Raw genomic sequence first — 15,372 nt, 5'->3', positions numbered from 1 at the left:
GGACGGCAATTCTTCCCGCCATGCAGCAAATCTGGGACAGTCAAAAGCCACGTACTCTGCTGTTTCTTCCACGTTCCCACATTCCGGGCATAAGGGCGATCTGGCGTGCCCGAACCGATAAATGTATTGCCTGAAGCAACCATGACCAGACAGGAACTGCGTTAGGTAAAAGTTCCCCCCCCCGTGCTTCCTATTCACCCAAACGGAGAGAATCGATATGAGCCTGTGGGTCCATCTACGTTTCAGTGTCGTGTTGCACTCCTTTCGCCCACTTAGCCATTGATTCTGCTCTCATCAGCTTTCTAATTCCTCTGACCTCCTTTTGCCTATAGCAGTCGTAGTCCTCCATCAAGGTGATGTCGATGGGAATGATCCTATCGGTTACGCATGCAGCTTCTGCTGAGATAGTCCAATATGCGCTCACGACTCGAATGGCCATGAGTCGGGCCGTACTTCTCAGCTTTGCTTTGTTACACTGGGTTTGAAGCACTGTAATCCAGGCTGGTCCGCCATACCGCAGTATCGACGATGATACACTGCCTAAGAGGTGCCTCTTGCTACTGCTTGGTCCAAAGTTATTCGGCATGATCCTAAACAGTGCACTGATGGCCTTCGCTGCCTTTTCGAATGCGTAGTCAACGTGACCGTTGAATTTTAGCCGATTGTCGATCATCACACCCAGGTGCTTCAACTCACGTTTTGAGGTTATGATATGTTCCCCGACGGTAATCCCCACGTGTTGGACTGCTCTCCGATTACTGACCAGTAGTATCTCCATTTTATGGTGCGCTATTTGCAGTTTCGCGTTCTGCATCCAACTCTTTACCCTGCATTTTGACTCAGTCGCCAATGCCTCCACTTCCTCTAGCGATTCGCCTGTAACCGTCATCACGATGTCGTCCGCGAAGCCGACGATTTCCACTCCCGTTGGTAGCACTAGGGTTAGCCGTCGTACATGCCGTTCCAGAGAGTTGGACCGAGTATTGATCCTTGTGGAACGCCCGCCGTGATCACAGCCGTTTCCTTTCCGAGGTTCATCCGATATACTAGCACCCGATTCGTGAAGTGGCTCTTCAGAACTCGGCACAGATAGTCGGGGACTCTCATTCTATGGAGCGCTGCTGCGATGGTTTCCCAGCTGGCGCTGTTGAATGCATTCTTAACATCGATAATGGCCACTGCGCAGTAGCGGTTTCCTCTGCGTTTCTGCTTGGACGCCTTCTTTGCTGTCTCGACGACAGTCCGGATCTAGCGTGGACCTTCCCTTTCGGAACCCAAACTGCCTTTGTGTCAGTTCGTACTCGCCCTCCGTGTATTTGGATAGCTTGTTCAGGATAATCCTTTCTAGCAGCTTTCCCAGTGTGTCCAGCAGGCAGATTGATCGATATGCCGCAGGATCCCCCGGCGGTTTTCCTGGTTTCGGCAACAATACCAACTTCTGGATTTTCCATTTGTCTGGAAAATGTCCCTCGTTTAGGCAGTTTTGCATCACCGTGTGGAACATATGCGGGAATGCATGGATTGTCTCCTTAAGCGCTGCGTTGGGGATCCTATCCGGAACCGGCGCCTTCTTCATCTTCAGGTCTTTCGCGATTCTGACTAGTTCGTCATTGGAAATTCTTCTCTCGTCGGCGTTCTCATCCTCTAATGCCCGGTGGGGGTAGGGGGCCAGGACGTTGGCTCGTGTTTCGGGAAGAGGCCTTGAATTATGCATTTTAGCTTATCTGGACATCCTTCGGCTGGCATTGCTGGGCCCCTGGTCTTTGTCATCACTAATCGGTATGCATTGCCCCAGGGGTTAGAATCGAGTTTTCTACAAAGCTCCTTAAAGGAGTCAAGTTCTATCTAATAAGCAGACGTAAATAATAACAAAAATATGTTTTCTATAAATAAGCTGTAACTTTTTACTTCATTTCGCTAACACTGTGTGACTGCTCTAACAATATTAATAGCCGGTAAATGTTATAATTCGATTAATTGTGGTTCGAGCTCCACAATACTGATAAAACATCAGAAGTTTGGTTATTGATTACTTTTGTTTTAACCAAAAACAGGTTTTGTGTAATTTTGAGGCAAAATGCACCCCGTTACTCGGGGCAAAATGCACCCTCAGCAAATATGCTTCATTTACTTTGCTTCTTTTCGAAAATGATACGCGATTACGTCCGAATGTCTAATATGTTGTCAGGTACTGTTAAACAACTGCAGTCAGCACTGGAGGTGGTAAAATACTGTGTGTCAAAAATATGCTACTCGGGTACACGGGATTCCGAAGAAAACACACCTCCAATAATTCATCTTATTTCTCTTGCTTAGGAAGTTTAATTACAGCATTCGGTGAAAACTAGAAATGACATTGTCAGTTAGCACGCACGAATTGTACTACAGTTATTGAATTCATTGAATGTATTCTCATTAATTGATGCAAAACACGCATTGGTGCATTTTGCCCCGGCTAGTTGCGATTTCATTCTTTTACGTCGGTATCAAAAATCACTTTGTACGCCTTTTTCACAAAAGTTTTCAGCATGATAGGTACAGAAACTTTTAGCCAATATTCATGAGAATATGCTCAGTATATAAGATTGGTATTGGTTTTAAGCTTTGACAAGAAAAAACCACGATTTCCTTAAACGGTGCATATTACCCCGGGGTACCCTACGTGTTATTTCACTTAAAGGCTTCTTTATTACGTGTGAATTGACGTACAAATATAAATTTAAAAACGGGCTACGCTGTTTACGTTTTGCCTTTCTACTATATAAATATATAGTATAAAGGTATAGAAATCACTCGAAAAACCGGAAATTGAAAGAAGGTCCTGCGGGCCGAATGTCATATACCATTCGACTCAGTTTCGAAAACTGAGCATTTTCTGTGTGTGTGTGTGTATGTATGTGTGTGTGTATGTGTGTGTGTATGTGACGCTTTTTAATCTCACTCACTTTTCTCGGAGATGGTTGGACCGATTTTTATGATCTTGGTGTCAAATGAAAGGTCTAGGTGTCCCATTGGTCGCTATTGAGTTTCATACTGATAGGACTTTTAGTTCAAAAGTTATGTATAAAAATACGAAAAATATGGGACTTCATTATCTCATAGGTCCCTTAACTGATTTGAACAAAATTGATTGCATTTGAAAGGGAAGCCTTTCAAACCCTTAACTTCCAAATTTCATGATGAATGGGCTTGTGGTTTGAAAGTTACATAAAGAAATGTGATACAAAAGCATTTAAAACATATTTTTGTTACATATAAGCATTCATGAGATCTATCAAATGAAACCGAGTTATTGAAAATCGGATGATTCCTTCAAAAGTTATTCAAACTTTAGCACTTAAGCACTGTATATTAAAACTTTCAAAACGTGCAGCCAAAATGTATCAATCAAGGGTCGATTGTATATAATGTATGTATGTGTGCATGCGTGTATGTATGTATGTATGTATGTATGTATGTATGTATGTATGTATGTATGTATGTATGTATGTATGTATGTATGTATGTATGTATGTATGTATGTATGTATGTATGTATGTATGTATGTATGTATGTATGTATGTATGTATGTATGTATGTATGTATGTATGTATGTATGTATGTATGTATGTATGTATGTATGTATGTATGTATGTATGTATGTATGTATGTATGTATGTATGTATGTATGTATGTATGTATGTATGTATGTATGTATGTATGTATGTATGTATGTATGTATGTATGTATGTATGTATGTATGTATGTATGTATGTATGTATGTATGTATGTATGTACCTTTTCTGCGATTCACAATCTATCCAACTGCGAAGGGGGGAACAGCAGGCAATGTTATATTCGTTTGTTTGCAGATACTGCCCAAGCAACAATGTGAGTTTTATTGTACTCTTATGGCGATTTTCATGACCAACTTCGGTCCCATAAAGCAAAGCCTTGGGCTTAAACATCTTTCTAAGACTTGACTCTTCTTTATCGGCAGACTTCGCAGCCGGCTGTTACGGGGTTAGTGTAACAATCCTACTGACTCTATCTAGCAGCACCGCCCAACCGAGACTCGAACATTTCAGCTTATATTGACTACTATGTACCAAACCTTTACCTAGATTTGTACGATTAAAATATGTAAATTTTCAATTTGAGAGCGAATTTTGCAAAAAACTAAATGCTTTTGGATTCCTTTTGCTTTACTTTTCAACTATTTTTTAACATTTGTAGTGTTTTTTCTAAAATAATTTTACCAAGATAATTGTTTATTTTATAATTAGCTTAGCTTAAGTAGAATGCCCGTAGTTGCACTCCGTGATTGGTCGAACCAGTAAGATTGCACAAAGAACCAATTGAATAGTGCTTGGGAGTAGAATAACATACTCGTGCAATTTTTACTGATTCAATACTTTGATAATTGACCAATAACCACGCTGGCCACGACCAAAAGGCTGTACTACATGGGAATAGGAAAGAATATTAGTCCGATACGTGTTGTTGCTAGAGACCGCTGGTACCACTGCATCTCCACAAGTATCACGGGATAGGATTTATGTTAGTAAGGGAAGGTGCTGATCCCTTGCAATAAAATATCCTGAATTTGAACACCTCAGCAATATTAACGAAAACTGAGAATAAAAATTTGCTTCAATAATCATTAGAATTAAGTTAGGAACATTGACCATTGGAAACCATTTCAAATTCTTGGCAATTTTAATAAAGACGTAGATAATCACACATTGCAAACTGGTCACAATATCTGACAGCAAAAACAAGGAACAGTGAAACCAATAAGCCATTTCTTGAAGCAATTGGCCCCTAAGTTGATAAGCATGTCCTCTTACCAACGCAAATAGGTAGAGATATGGCCCTACACGCTTCCAAGATGATTATTTATTTTATTTACCGTCATCTGGGGCGAGATTGTGCCAAAAAAGCATATATTTTGGTTTTTAAGCTCAGTATACACACAATTTAGGAACTAAGTTGATTTGAAACCTGTCAATATATACTAAATTGTTCAATTAACAACTACCGTAGAGACGGTTTAGTTACAATGAAACCTAATTTTACTAGAAGTGCTTGAACTTTGGCACAATCTCACCCCTTCTACGGGGAGACATTGTGCTAAAAACATAAGGTTAGGTTAAACACCTAAACAGTGAACATTAGAATGTTTATAAACAATACACATAAATATCAGTATAAAGTAGTTCATATGGGGCCGTCCATGAACTAAGTGCACTATTAGGGGCAGGGCGTCGCCCAAAAACAACGCATCATACAAAAAGTATGAATGAAAATAACCCGGAGAGGTCTGAAATAACTAAAAATGAGTTCGTAGTCAATGGACAGCTTTTATATAGTCAGTAACGTTTCTAGGGTTAACAAGAGGGAGATATATGAAGGGGTGTATCCTAAGGGGGCATACTTATTTGATCATTTAACAAAAGTAACCATTACTTCGTTCGAGAACCCGCGGCCGCAGAACATGTGGCGTATCCCACCCCCTCCCCCCTCCTTAAAACTGGCAGCTTATACACGGTATAATATATTCATCTTATATTAGAGTGTTTGTTCAAAGTATCTGAAATTTCCAGAGAAAAAGTAAAAATTAGTTTAAATTATTTAGCAGACCTATGCTGTTTGCTCCAAAATAGATGATGCAATCTAATATGTCAAATAATATATTAAATAATGTGAGTGCACTGGTGTATACTGACGTATTTTTGTTGGATATGTGAAATCCACAAACTGGATCGATCATTATGGCTTGGCACAATCTCACCCCCGTGAAGCTCGAAAAGTCCAAAGTTTCGAAAAATATTATTTTCGTAATCAAAACTTATCCAACACATAATAGCCTTTCAATACATTGTAAATGATTAGTTTATATACCATCAAAATAGCAAGTTTATACGATTTCTTGTTTGGGTTGGTTTATGCGGGACATTTTTTACAACCGTTATTTCCGAGTATTTTTGATCGCGAACTTTAAAACCCTGTTTAGGCTAAATAGTTTACTAATATTATCTGTGTTCCATTGTAAGTTATGAATAAATATGTTATGTTTATCATCATTTTGAATTTAGGTCACCAGTTTCTATAGATATAAAAAATTTTCACAAATAAACATTTTTGGTTATTGGCACAATGTCACCCCCGTGGCACAATCTCTCCCCGGATGGCGATATATCTTAAAATTTGGTAATTTTAGACAATATTTAGCATAATAAACATAATACTTTACATTAAAAATTGTGATTCGATATTACGTACGTTTCGATAGTACGTACGCTAAACGATGCGCGGGTGTACGTCCTATCGAGGTATACCTGTATGTATGTATGTATGTTTTTTTTTTTTTTTTTTTTTTTTACGAGTTGGGAAATCTGCTGAGCACCTTAGAAGATACGGTACTATCAGACACCTGAGAAGGTAACTCAGGGAGTGGGGTTTAGGTATCCCGACCCCCCTAATGGGGCGTGAGGATCCCGACCCACTAAAACCCTACTCGAGTCTCCAGCCTCAATCCCCCCTGGAACCACCTTATCGGTATTACTTCAGGGAGGGGCTATTGTGCTTAATGCACTCGCTTAGATAACTACTGGACTATGGTAGTTAGGCTGTTTATTCGCCGTTGATCGGCTCTCCAGTGGTTTTGTAGCTCGAGTACAATCTGGGTAGCAGCCGCATTGACCGCTCCCCAGATGTCCGAGCTGGAACACATCTTTTGGACTAAGTTATCCGGGGTAGTGTCCTGTCCGCTAACTGCCATCATGCTGCTTCTCGCGCCCGCGAAACGAGGGCATATGAAGAAAGCATGTTCTGCCGTTTCCTCAACATCCACGCATTCGGGACACTCGGGGGACTCCGCATGCCCAAACTTATGCAGATACTGTCTGAAGCAACCATGCCCTGACAGAATCTGTGTCAGGTGGAAGTTGACTTCGCCGTGGCGCCTGTTGACCCACCCAGATAGTTCAGGGATAAGTCGATGTGTCCACCGACCTTTTGTGGAATTAGACCATGCCCGCTGCCATGTGGTCATCGAGGCCGATCTTGTGGTACTCCGTATGCCTCTAGTTCCACGTTGGTTGAAGCACTCTACGTCTTCGCTGATGATAATGCCAATAGGCATCATACCTGCTAAGACGCAGATTGCGTCATGTGAAACTGTGCGATACGCACTCGCCACTCTCAAGCACATGAGACGATAGGTGCTTTCCAGCTTGGCTAGATAGCTTTTGGTACCTAACGCTGATGACCACACCGGTCCGCCATACCTAAGTATAGACTGGACCACGTTGGCTAATAGCCTTCGCTTGCTGCCATATACCGCAGAGCTATTAGACATCATACGAGACAATGCCGAGATAGCTGTGGAAGCCTTCTTGCAGGCATAGTCGACGTGGCTCCCGAACTTGAGCTTGTCGTCGACCATGACTCCCAGAAGTTTTAAGGACCGCGTTGACGAAATAGTGCAGTCCCCGACGCTGATCTTTGCTTGCTGTACCGACTTGCGGTTGTTCACCACGATAACCTCCGTTTTATGATGCGCTAGCTCCAGTTTCCTGGATCGCATCCAATCTTCAACAATGCTTATAGAGTGGGCAGCCGTCAACTCAACCTCTCTGATAGATTCACCATAGACTTCCAGGGTGATATCATCCGCAAAGCCGACAATCACCACCCCTACCGGGAACTTTAGCTTCAACACCTCGTCATACATGACGTTCCACAACACCGGGCCCAGTATGGAACCTTGCGGAACCCCTGCGGTGATTGGAACGCACTTCTGACCCTCCTCCGTGTTGTAGCATAGCACACGATTCTGGAAATAATTTTCCAGGATCCTGTACAGCGACACCGGCACTTGGACGTTCCGAAGCGAGTTGGCTATGGAGTCCCAGCTAGCGCTATTAAACGCATTTCTCACGTCAAGCGTGACAACTGCGCAATAGCGGATACCTGTCCTCTTGCGCTGGATTGCCACCTCGGCTGTTTTAGTGACAGACAAGATTGCATCCACCGTAGATTTGCCTTTTCGGAAGCCGAATTGATTCCTTGACAGACCGTTTATACCCTCCGTGTACTGTACGAGTCTGTTAAGGATAACCTTCTCCAGCACCTTACCGGCAGTATCGAGCAGACAGATCGGCCTATATGACGAGGGAACACCCGGAGGTTTTCCCGGCTTCGGCAACAGCACGAGGTTCTGTCGCTTCCATCTGTCCGGGAAGTGGCCAGCTTCCAGGCATCTACTCATTACTGCTCCGAATAACTCGGGAGCCTCTAACATAGCCGCTTTAATGGCCATATTCGGGATTCCGTCTGGCCCCGGTGCCTTGCTCACCTTTAGGGATTTAGCGATCTCAATGAGCTCCTCATTCGTAACCGTCACTTCGTCCCCGACCGCCAAACCGCCGTCGCCCACGTTACTTTGGATGTTCGGCTGGGAGGCCGACCATCCTACGCTATGGTTTGAGATACTGGAACGTCGGCCGTGGGACGACTCAGCGGCCTGGGGCCAGGGCCTTGGCTCGTGGCGCGGAAAGAGGCCCTCGATGATCCGCTCCAGCATCTCTGGCGATTGCTCTGAGGGCGCCATCACTCCCTTGGTCTTTGCCATTACAACCCTGTAGGCATCACCCCACGGGTTCGCATTGGCACTAGCACATAACCTTTCAAAGCAGGCTCGTTTACTAGCTTTTATCCCACTCTTAAGCGCTGCGCGTGCAGCAGCAAGTGCTACTCGACATTCAGCCCTGCCTTCGTCCGAACGAGCTCTTTGCATAATTCTCCTCGCACGAAAGCACGCTCCGCGGAGTTCCGCAATTTCATTTGTCCACCAGTAAGCCGGTGACCTGCCATACCTATGTCGACCTTTCCTAGGCATGGTAGCGTCACATGCTCGCGACAGTACCTCAACCAAATGATCAGCGTTCGGATCGGGCATATCGCGATCACCGCACTCTCTTCGGATTGCTTCCACAAATACTTCGGGATCGAAGTATGAAGTCTTCCATCCACGGGTGGTTGGAGTGTCGGCTCTACTCGCCGCCTGCCGTCTCGTTATCTGACCGACACCATAGCGGACCGCCTGATGGTCGCTGTGAGTGTAGCCATTGTCTACCCTCCAGTCTCCTATCAGACCAGGACTGCCGAATGTCACGTCGATGATAGACTCCGCACCGCTCCTACTAAAGGTACTTGTGGTGCCGACGTTGACCAGATCTACGTTGAGCTTTGCCAGAGCTTCAAGCAGAATCCGGCCCCTGTGGTTCGTGCGACGACTTCCCCACTCTACCGCCCAAGCGTTAAAGTCGCCCGCCACAACCAACGGCCTTAGACCAGTCAGCACAACTGATACTCGGTCTACCATCCGCGTGAACTGCTCGATAGACCAACTCGGAGGAGCATAGCAGCTGCAGTAGAACACTCCACCCACTTTGGCAACCACGAATCCCTCGTCTGCAGTTGACACAACATCTTGAACCGGGAATCTGCTTGTCGTCCATATAGCCGCCGTCCCGGACCTATCCGACACCCAATTACCGTTTCCGGCAGGGATGCGGTATGGGTCCGAGATGATTGCAATGTCCGTCAACGACTCAGTAACTGCTTGGTACAACAGCTGCTGAGCCGCGTGGCAGTGGTTCATGTTCAGTTGCGTTACCTGCACTACGCCCGGGTTTTAGTCGCCAGCGCGCCTGCCGGGCACTTCGGGCCTCCTGTTGTGTGCTTAGCGTCCCGTTGGCCGGTACATATCAGGCACTTGGGTGGCGCAGTACAGTCCCTCGCTATATGACCCGTACCGCCACATCTCCTACACAAGTGGCTTCGGTCTGGCCCCTTACAGCTCCAGGACCTGTGCCCTCTCTCAAAGCACCGGAAGCAGGCCTCCGGCTGCTGGAACACGCTCAGTGGGCACACGGACCATCCCACCTTCAGCTTAGCCACTTTCAGGGCTGCATTTCCGTCTTCCAGTGGAAGTCTTATAGTTGCTACCTGGGTTCCCGCCGGTCCCTTACGCAGACGAACTGCCTCGGTAGTCACCACCACTTTGCATTGCTCGTTGAGAGCTCGTGCTAGTTCGCCCGCTTGGGTGATCTCGTCCAGGTTTTTAAGCTGGAGAGTCATCTCGGGTGTTAGTGCGCGGATCTGCACGCTATCGCCAAGGACCTTTTCTGCCAGCACTTTGTAAGCGGAACCTTTTTCAGTGGCGTTCTTTTTGAGTTCAAGAATCATGTCGCCTGTGCGAGAGCGGCGGATACTCCGCACATCCGCGCCAAGACCCTTCAACTGATCATGCCCTCTCATGGCCTTTAAAACTTCCGCATATTTCGGCCCCTCAGTTTTGAGGATAAGGGCATCGCCTTTGCTCCTTTTTTTCCTAGCCACTTTCGGTGGAGCTCGATCCTCCTCTTTCTTCCTGGCCTTCTTCTTTTTGACCAACTCCCACTGGTTGTCGGACGCTAACAGCGTCTTGTTACCCTCAGTAGGTTCTTCAGTTGGCTTACGACCCTCTGCTATCATGCGCTTCTTTGGACCCGTGGGGGTTTCTTCCCCTGGGGACTGCCTTGCGCGTTTGGCGGATGCCTTGTCGTTAGACTGTTCCGTAGTCGCGAGTGCCACGGAATGGTCAGTCATTGACGGGCAGGCATCTGTTTGTGCAGACCTTGATACAAGCGTCTTCTCTTTCTCTGCAACTTTTACTCGCGCTTCGAGTTCGCTGTGCTCCTTCGTCGCAGCACGCATGGTGCTCCGAAGCATGAGCAGACTTTGTTTCAGGTCCTTCGCTAAGGTGCTGCGACCTGCCACGAACTCGATAATGGCATCGAGTTGATGAGACGCCGCTACCACTCTTGGTAGCATGTCTCTCTTGCCTGCCACTGCTTTTATTAGCGACGGGCCGTTCATTGCTGCGTCCGGCGTAGATGCAGTTGGAGCGACAGGTGTGCCGTTTCCTTTTCCGCTTACGCTGGCGCTTCTACTGGTATCCATCGGCGGAGACCTCTGGATACCACTTCTTGCGAACGGATTGTCTAATCCGTCCGCGCTCACTGAAGTTATTATTTTATTTTGATTGCTCATATAGAATCCCACGAGTTGAGGGGAAAGAAGAGTCCGCCGCATCAGAGCCCCTCATGATGCGGTAAGGGCTGTTTACTGTGGAGGGCGCTCTGGTACTCCACAGCACTATGAGATATCAGGCGGACAAAAATCAGAAAACTGACTTTCACTAATCCGCTTAATGAAATTTTCTATTGATAGCAAATACTTCAATTAAGAAAAACCCAAAATAGGAAGTCTGTAGTCGATGTTGTTTCTGAGATAGAGGCTGTCAAAGTTGAAAAACGATATGACATATACGCTTTTTGCCATTCAAACACGTTTACTTTCAAATCAATTTTTAAACACTATTTCCAAAATTAAATCTTATGTATTATATATCATTAGAAAGGTAATGAAATGAGCTTTCCGGAAAATAGATTGTTTAGACGACTAGAGGAGAAATTATAATAATTAAAAGCATGAGAAGCAGGAAAATATAAAAAAATAAGAGAATTTTCTGCTTTCTTAGTCGAGAACTTTTTTTCTCCAGATATCTCCAGGTTAATTCCTCCTTCTGGGTTAAGTCTCAGGTATATACTATCAACTTATGAAAGAATTACGTGCCACCATGCGCCACTCTGTGAAATATAGTGTTTTGAAAATTTCTAGTTACCATGAGAGATTTCAAGATTAAATAGATTTCCAGCGAATAACACACACACACACACACACACACACACACACACACACACACACACACACACACACACACACACACACACACACACACACACACACACACACACACACACACACACACACACACACACACACACACACACACACACACACACACACACACACACACACACACACACACACACACACACACACACACACACACACACACACACACACACACACACACACACACACACACACACACACACACACACACACACACACACACACACACACACACACACACACACACACACACACACACACACACACACACACACACACACACACACACACACACACACACACACACACACACACACACACACACACACACACACACACACACACACACACACACACACACACACACACACACACACACACACACACACACACACACACACACACACACACACACACACACACACACACACACACACACACACACACACACACACACACACACACACACACACACACACACACACACACACACACACACACACACACACACACACACACACACACACACACACACACACACACACACACACACACACACACACACACACACACACACAAGCGCTAACACGGCTAACTGCTCAACGTGAAATTATGTCAACAGAAGAAGCATTTAGTATAATCATATTTAGAAACTGGGTTAAACAGATTTCAATATGAAATAATAAATAGGGAGTCACCATCGAGATTTCCTCCATACAACGTTAATGGAATTAAATGAAGAAAACATGCGCCCCTCCTGTTAAGTTCATCGAAGAAATGTCTTCGAAAATTTTAAATTGCAATCCATATTGAGTAGGCTGAATTTGTAGACCTATGGCCTATTTCAAGATATGTTCTAGATCTGCTGAACTTATGGACCAATATCGGTAAATCTTACAAAGCTTATATGGGACGAATGAATAACTTAACTGGCCTGATAAACTCCATTAAGTTAAAATATTGTTAAGAATAGGGGAAAATCAGCAATACTTTCCGATGACAATTAAGGAAGGGGTGGACACCATGAGATTTGCCGGAAAATTTTACATAAGGTCAGTTACATTTGATCAATTGCCAGGCAGTTTCTGAATTTCGTTCGTTTTAGGCTAGGTTTTCCCGTAGTGTTAATAAAGCCATTTTCAAAATTACTTCGAAGTTTCGAATAATTTCAGAAGTGAAATACCATAATAATTTTATCAGTGAAATGCATTATATTGCACAAATAAATAGCACAATTAAATAATAGAACTATAAAAATTGGTACGAAATTATTACTTTTATTTAAATACATATAAAAGTATCCAGAACCTCAAAATTTATTATGTTGATTCTATGTTGAAAATGCATCTTTTTCATTAAAATACATTATTTAGTCATACAAATGTCTGACAGCTTCAGGTAAACGTATTTAAACATACTTTTACTAATAATTCAGATAGAATAACGCATGCCCCGGATATTCAAAACACCATATCTCCCGAACTACCAATATTGTCTTTTCTAGTTAAGTGATTCTTATGTAGAATTTGTCTGGGGAATATTTTGAGCATATTTAATTGAAAATAAAATTGGGGGGGTTTTGAGATATTCGCATTTTTGGTTTTAAATTGCAAAAAAATGTATGATCTTGACAAATTAGATAAAAACTGATAACATCACTCGATTGCGCGGTCAAAAACCCATAGAAAAAGTATATTGGCATGTCTTCACATCAAACTGTTGCAGAGATATTTAAGCCCGAAAAATGACTTTTTTTGAAAATCTGTAAAACAGTAAGCAGCGCCATTGCTAGGGAAATTGATCAATCGTCGTATAACTTCGGGAAATTGGTTGTGGGGTCGGAATGAACAATTATGCCAACTTTGGTTGAAATCGCTGATGGTCGAATCCAAACGTTTGAGATGGAATGACCCATATTAGTTTTTCACATATGGCAAAGGTAAACAGTTAAACCCTTTTCAAAATATGTTCGTGAAATGTTTGCAAATGTACTCTAACAACATATTTTAATCATATCAACTAGAAAAACGTCAAAAATCCTAGGAAAAATTCGAAAATATTTTTGTCCGCCTGCTTGTATGGAAATCCCCCATAGTGCACAGGCTCCGTTTGAGGCTGAGTATTTATGAAACCCCCCCACCATTCATCCCTCGGCACGGGTCGCATGACACCTTGGATTAGGGGTTTATCCATTCTTGTTTTTACTTTTAGCCATGGATAACAGCTATTAAAACCATCCTCCTTTGGGGGCTTTGGACCCTCTGCTCAGGTTCTCAGTATTTTCAGGTTCATCGAACATACTTCTACCGAGATCCGTCATTTGCAGGCGGAGAGTTTACACTCAGCCTTCGCGTGAGTGCCCCCTTCTCTGTCCGCATACGACCCTAGTTTCCACCGGTTGTCCGATTTCCACTAAGGAACGTATCCCGGATGGTACCACGGGGAGGTAGAGAGAGGAGTTGCTAAATAAGAGGCTGTGGAACTTCGTGGTAGTTCTGGAGCGCATTATTCAACCATTTACCATCCTATGTATGTATGTATGTATGTATGTATGTATGTATGTATGTATGTATGTATGTATGTATGTATGTATGTATGTATGTATGTATGTATGTATGTATGTATGTATGTATGTATGTATGTATGTATGTATGTATGTATGTATGTATGTATGTATGTATGCATTTGTGTATGTATGTGTATATGTATATATGTGTGTATATGTATGTATGTGCGTATATGTAAGTGTGTATGTATGATGTACGTATGTACAATTTGTAGTTTTGTAATTTGCATAGATATACAGTAAAAGTGATGAAGAGCACTTCCAGCTCAACTAACAAAACGGTTTGATTCGACTATTTTTGATTGAAATGAAATTTTGCTGATATGTTGGATACCACGCAAGGATTCATTTTCTATGAAACTTATTTTTTTTCGTCATGCGTAATTTGTCAAACGGGCGTATTTAGAAATGAGGTTTTTAAAAATTCATATCTCAAAACCTACTTATTTGTTCAAAATGACATCAAAGAAAAACTTGTCGAAAATTAAGGTGCAATTGCAAATAATTTCAAATGTTTTTGTCACTGCCCCCCCTCCCCTTGGAAATTGGCTTGAAAAATCGAGGGGCAAAAAAATAATTTGTAGGATATGAGTTAATTTTTTTCATAAAATCAATTGTCTGTGGGTTCTACAACCTGAAAAACTCGAAAAATGAGTGTACGAGTTGAGTTGATGCCTCTAGCACGAAACAGAAATGAAAATTCAACGGAATTTCCGAAAATCGGCCGAAAAATTTTTCTTTCGTGTGTGTGTGTGTGTATGTGTGTGTGTGAATGTGACACTTTTAATCTCACTCACTTTTCTCGGAGATGGTTGGACCGATTTTAATGTTCTTAGTGTCAAATGAAAGGTCCAGGTGTCCCATTGGTCGCTATTGAATTTCATACTGATCGGAATTTTAGTTCAAAAGTTATGTATAAAAATACGAAAAATATGGGACTTCATTATCTCATAGGTCCCTTAACCGATTTGAACAAAATTGATTGCATATGAAAGAGGAGCCTTGCAAACCCTTAA

The 15,372-nt window shown here is 43.2% G+C and overlaps 1 protein-coding gene across 1 annotated transcript; it reads right to left on the bottom strand.

Annotated features, from left to right (window-relative positions):
- Window positions 1–235: 235 nt before the first annotated feature.
- Window positions 236–889, bottom strand: LOC128745830 (uncharacterized). The gene has a single exon (XM_053842901.1). It carries the CDS (start codon window positions 887–889, stop codon window positions 236–238), a length of 654 nt encoding a protein of 217 aa, XP_053698876.1.
- Between the last annotated feature and the right edge of the window lie 14,483 nt (window positions 890–15,372).

This window comes from Sabethes cyaneus, chromosome 1 (assembly GCF_943734655.1).
Source record: "Sabethes cyaneus chromosome 1, idSabCyanKW18_F2, whole genome shotgun sequence".
Taxonomy (NCBI): Eukaryota; Metazoa; Arthropoda; class Insecta; order Diptera; family Culicidae; genus Sabethes; species Sabethes cyaneus.
Note: the sequence above shows the minus strand (reverse complement) of the source record. Positions and strands in the feature narration are given on the sequence as shown.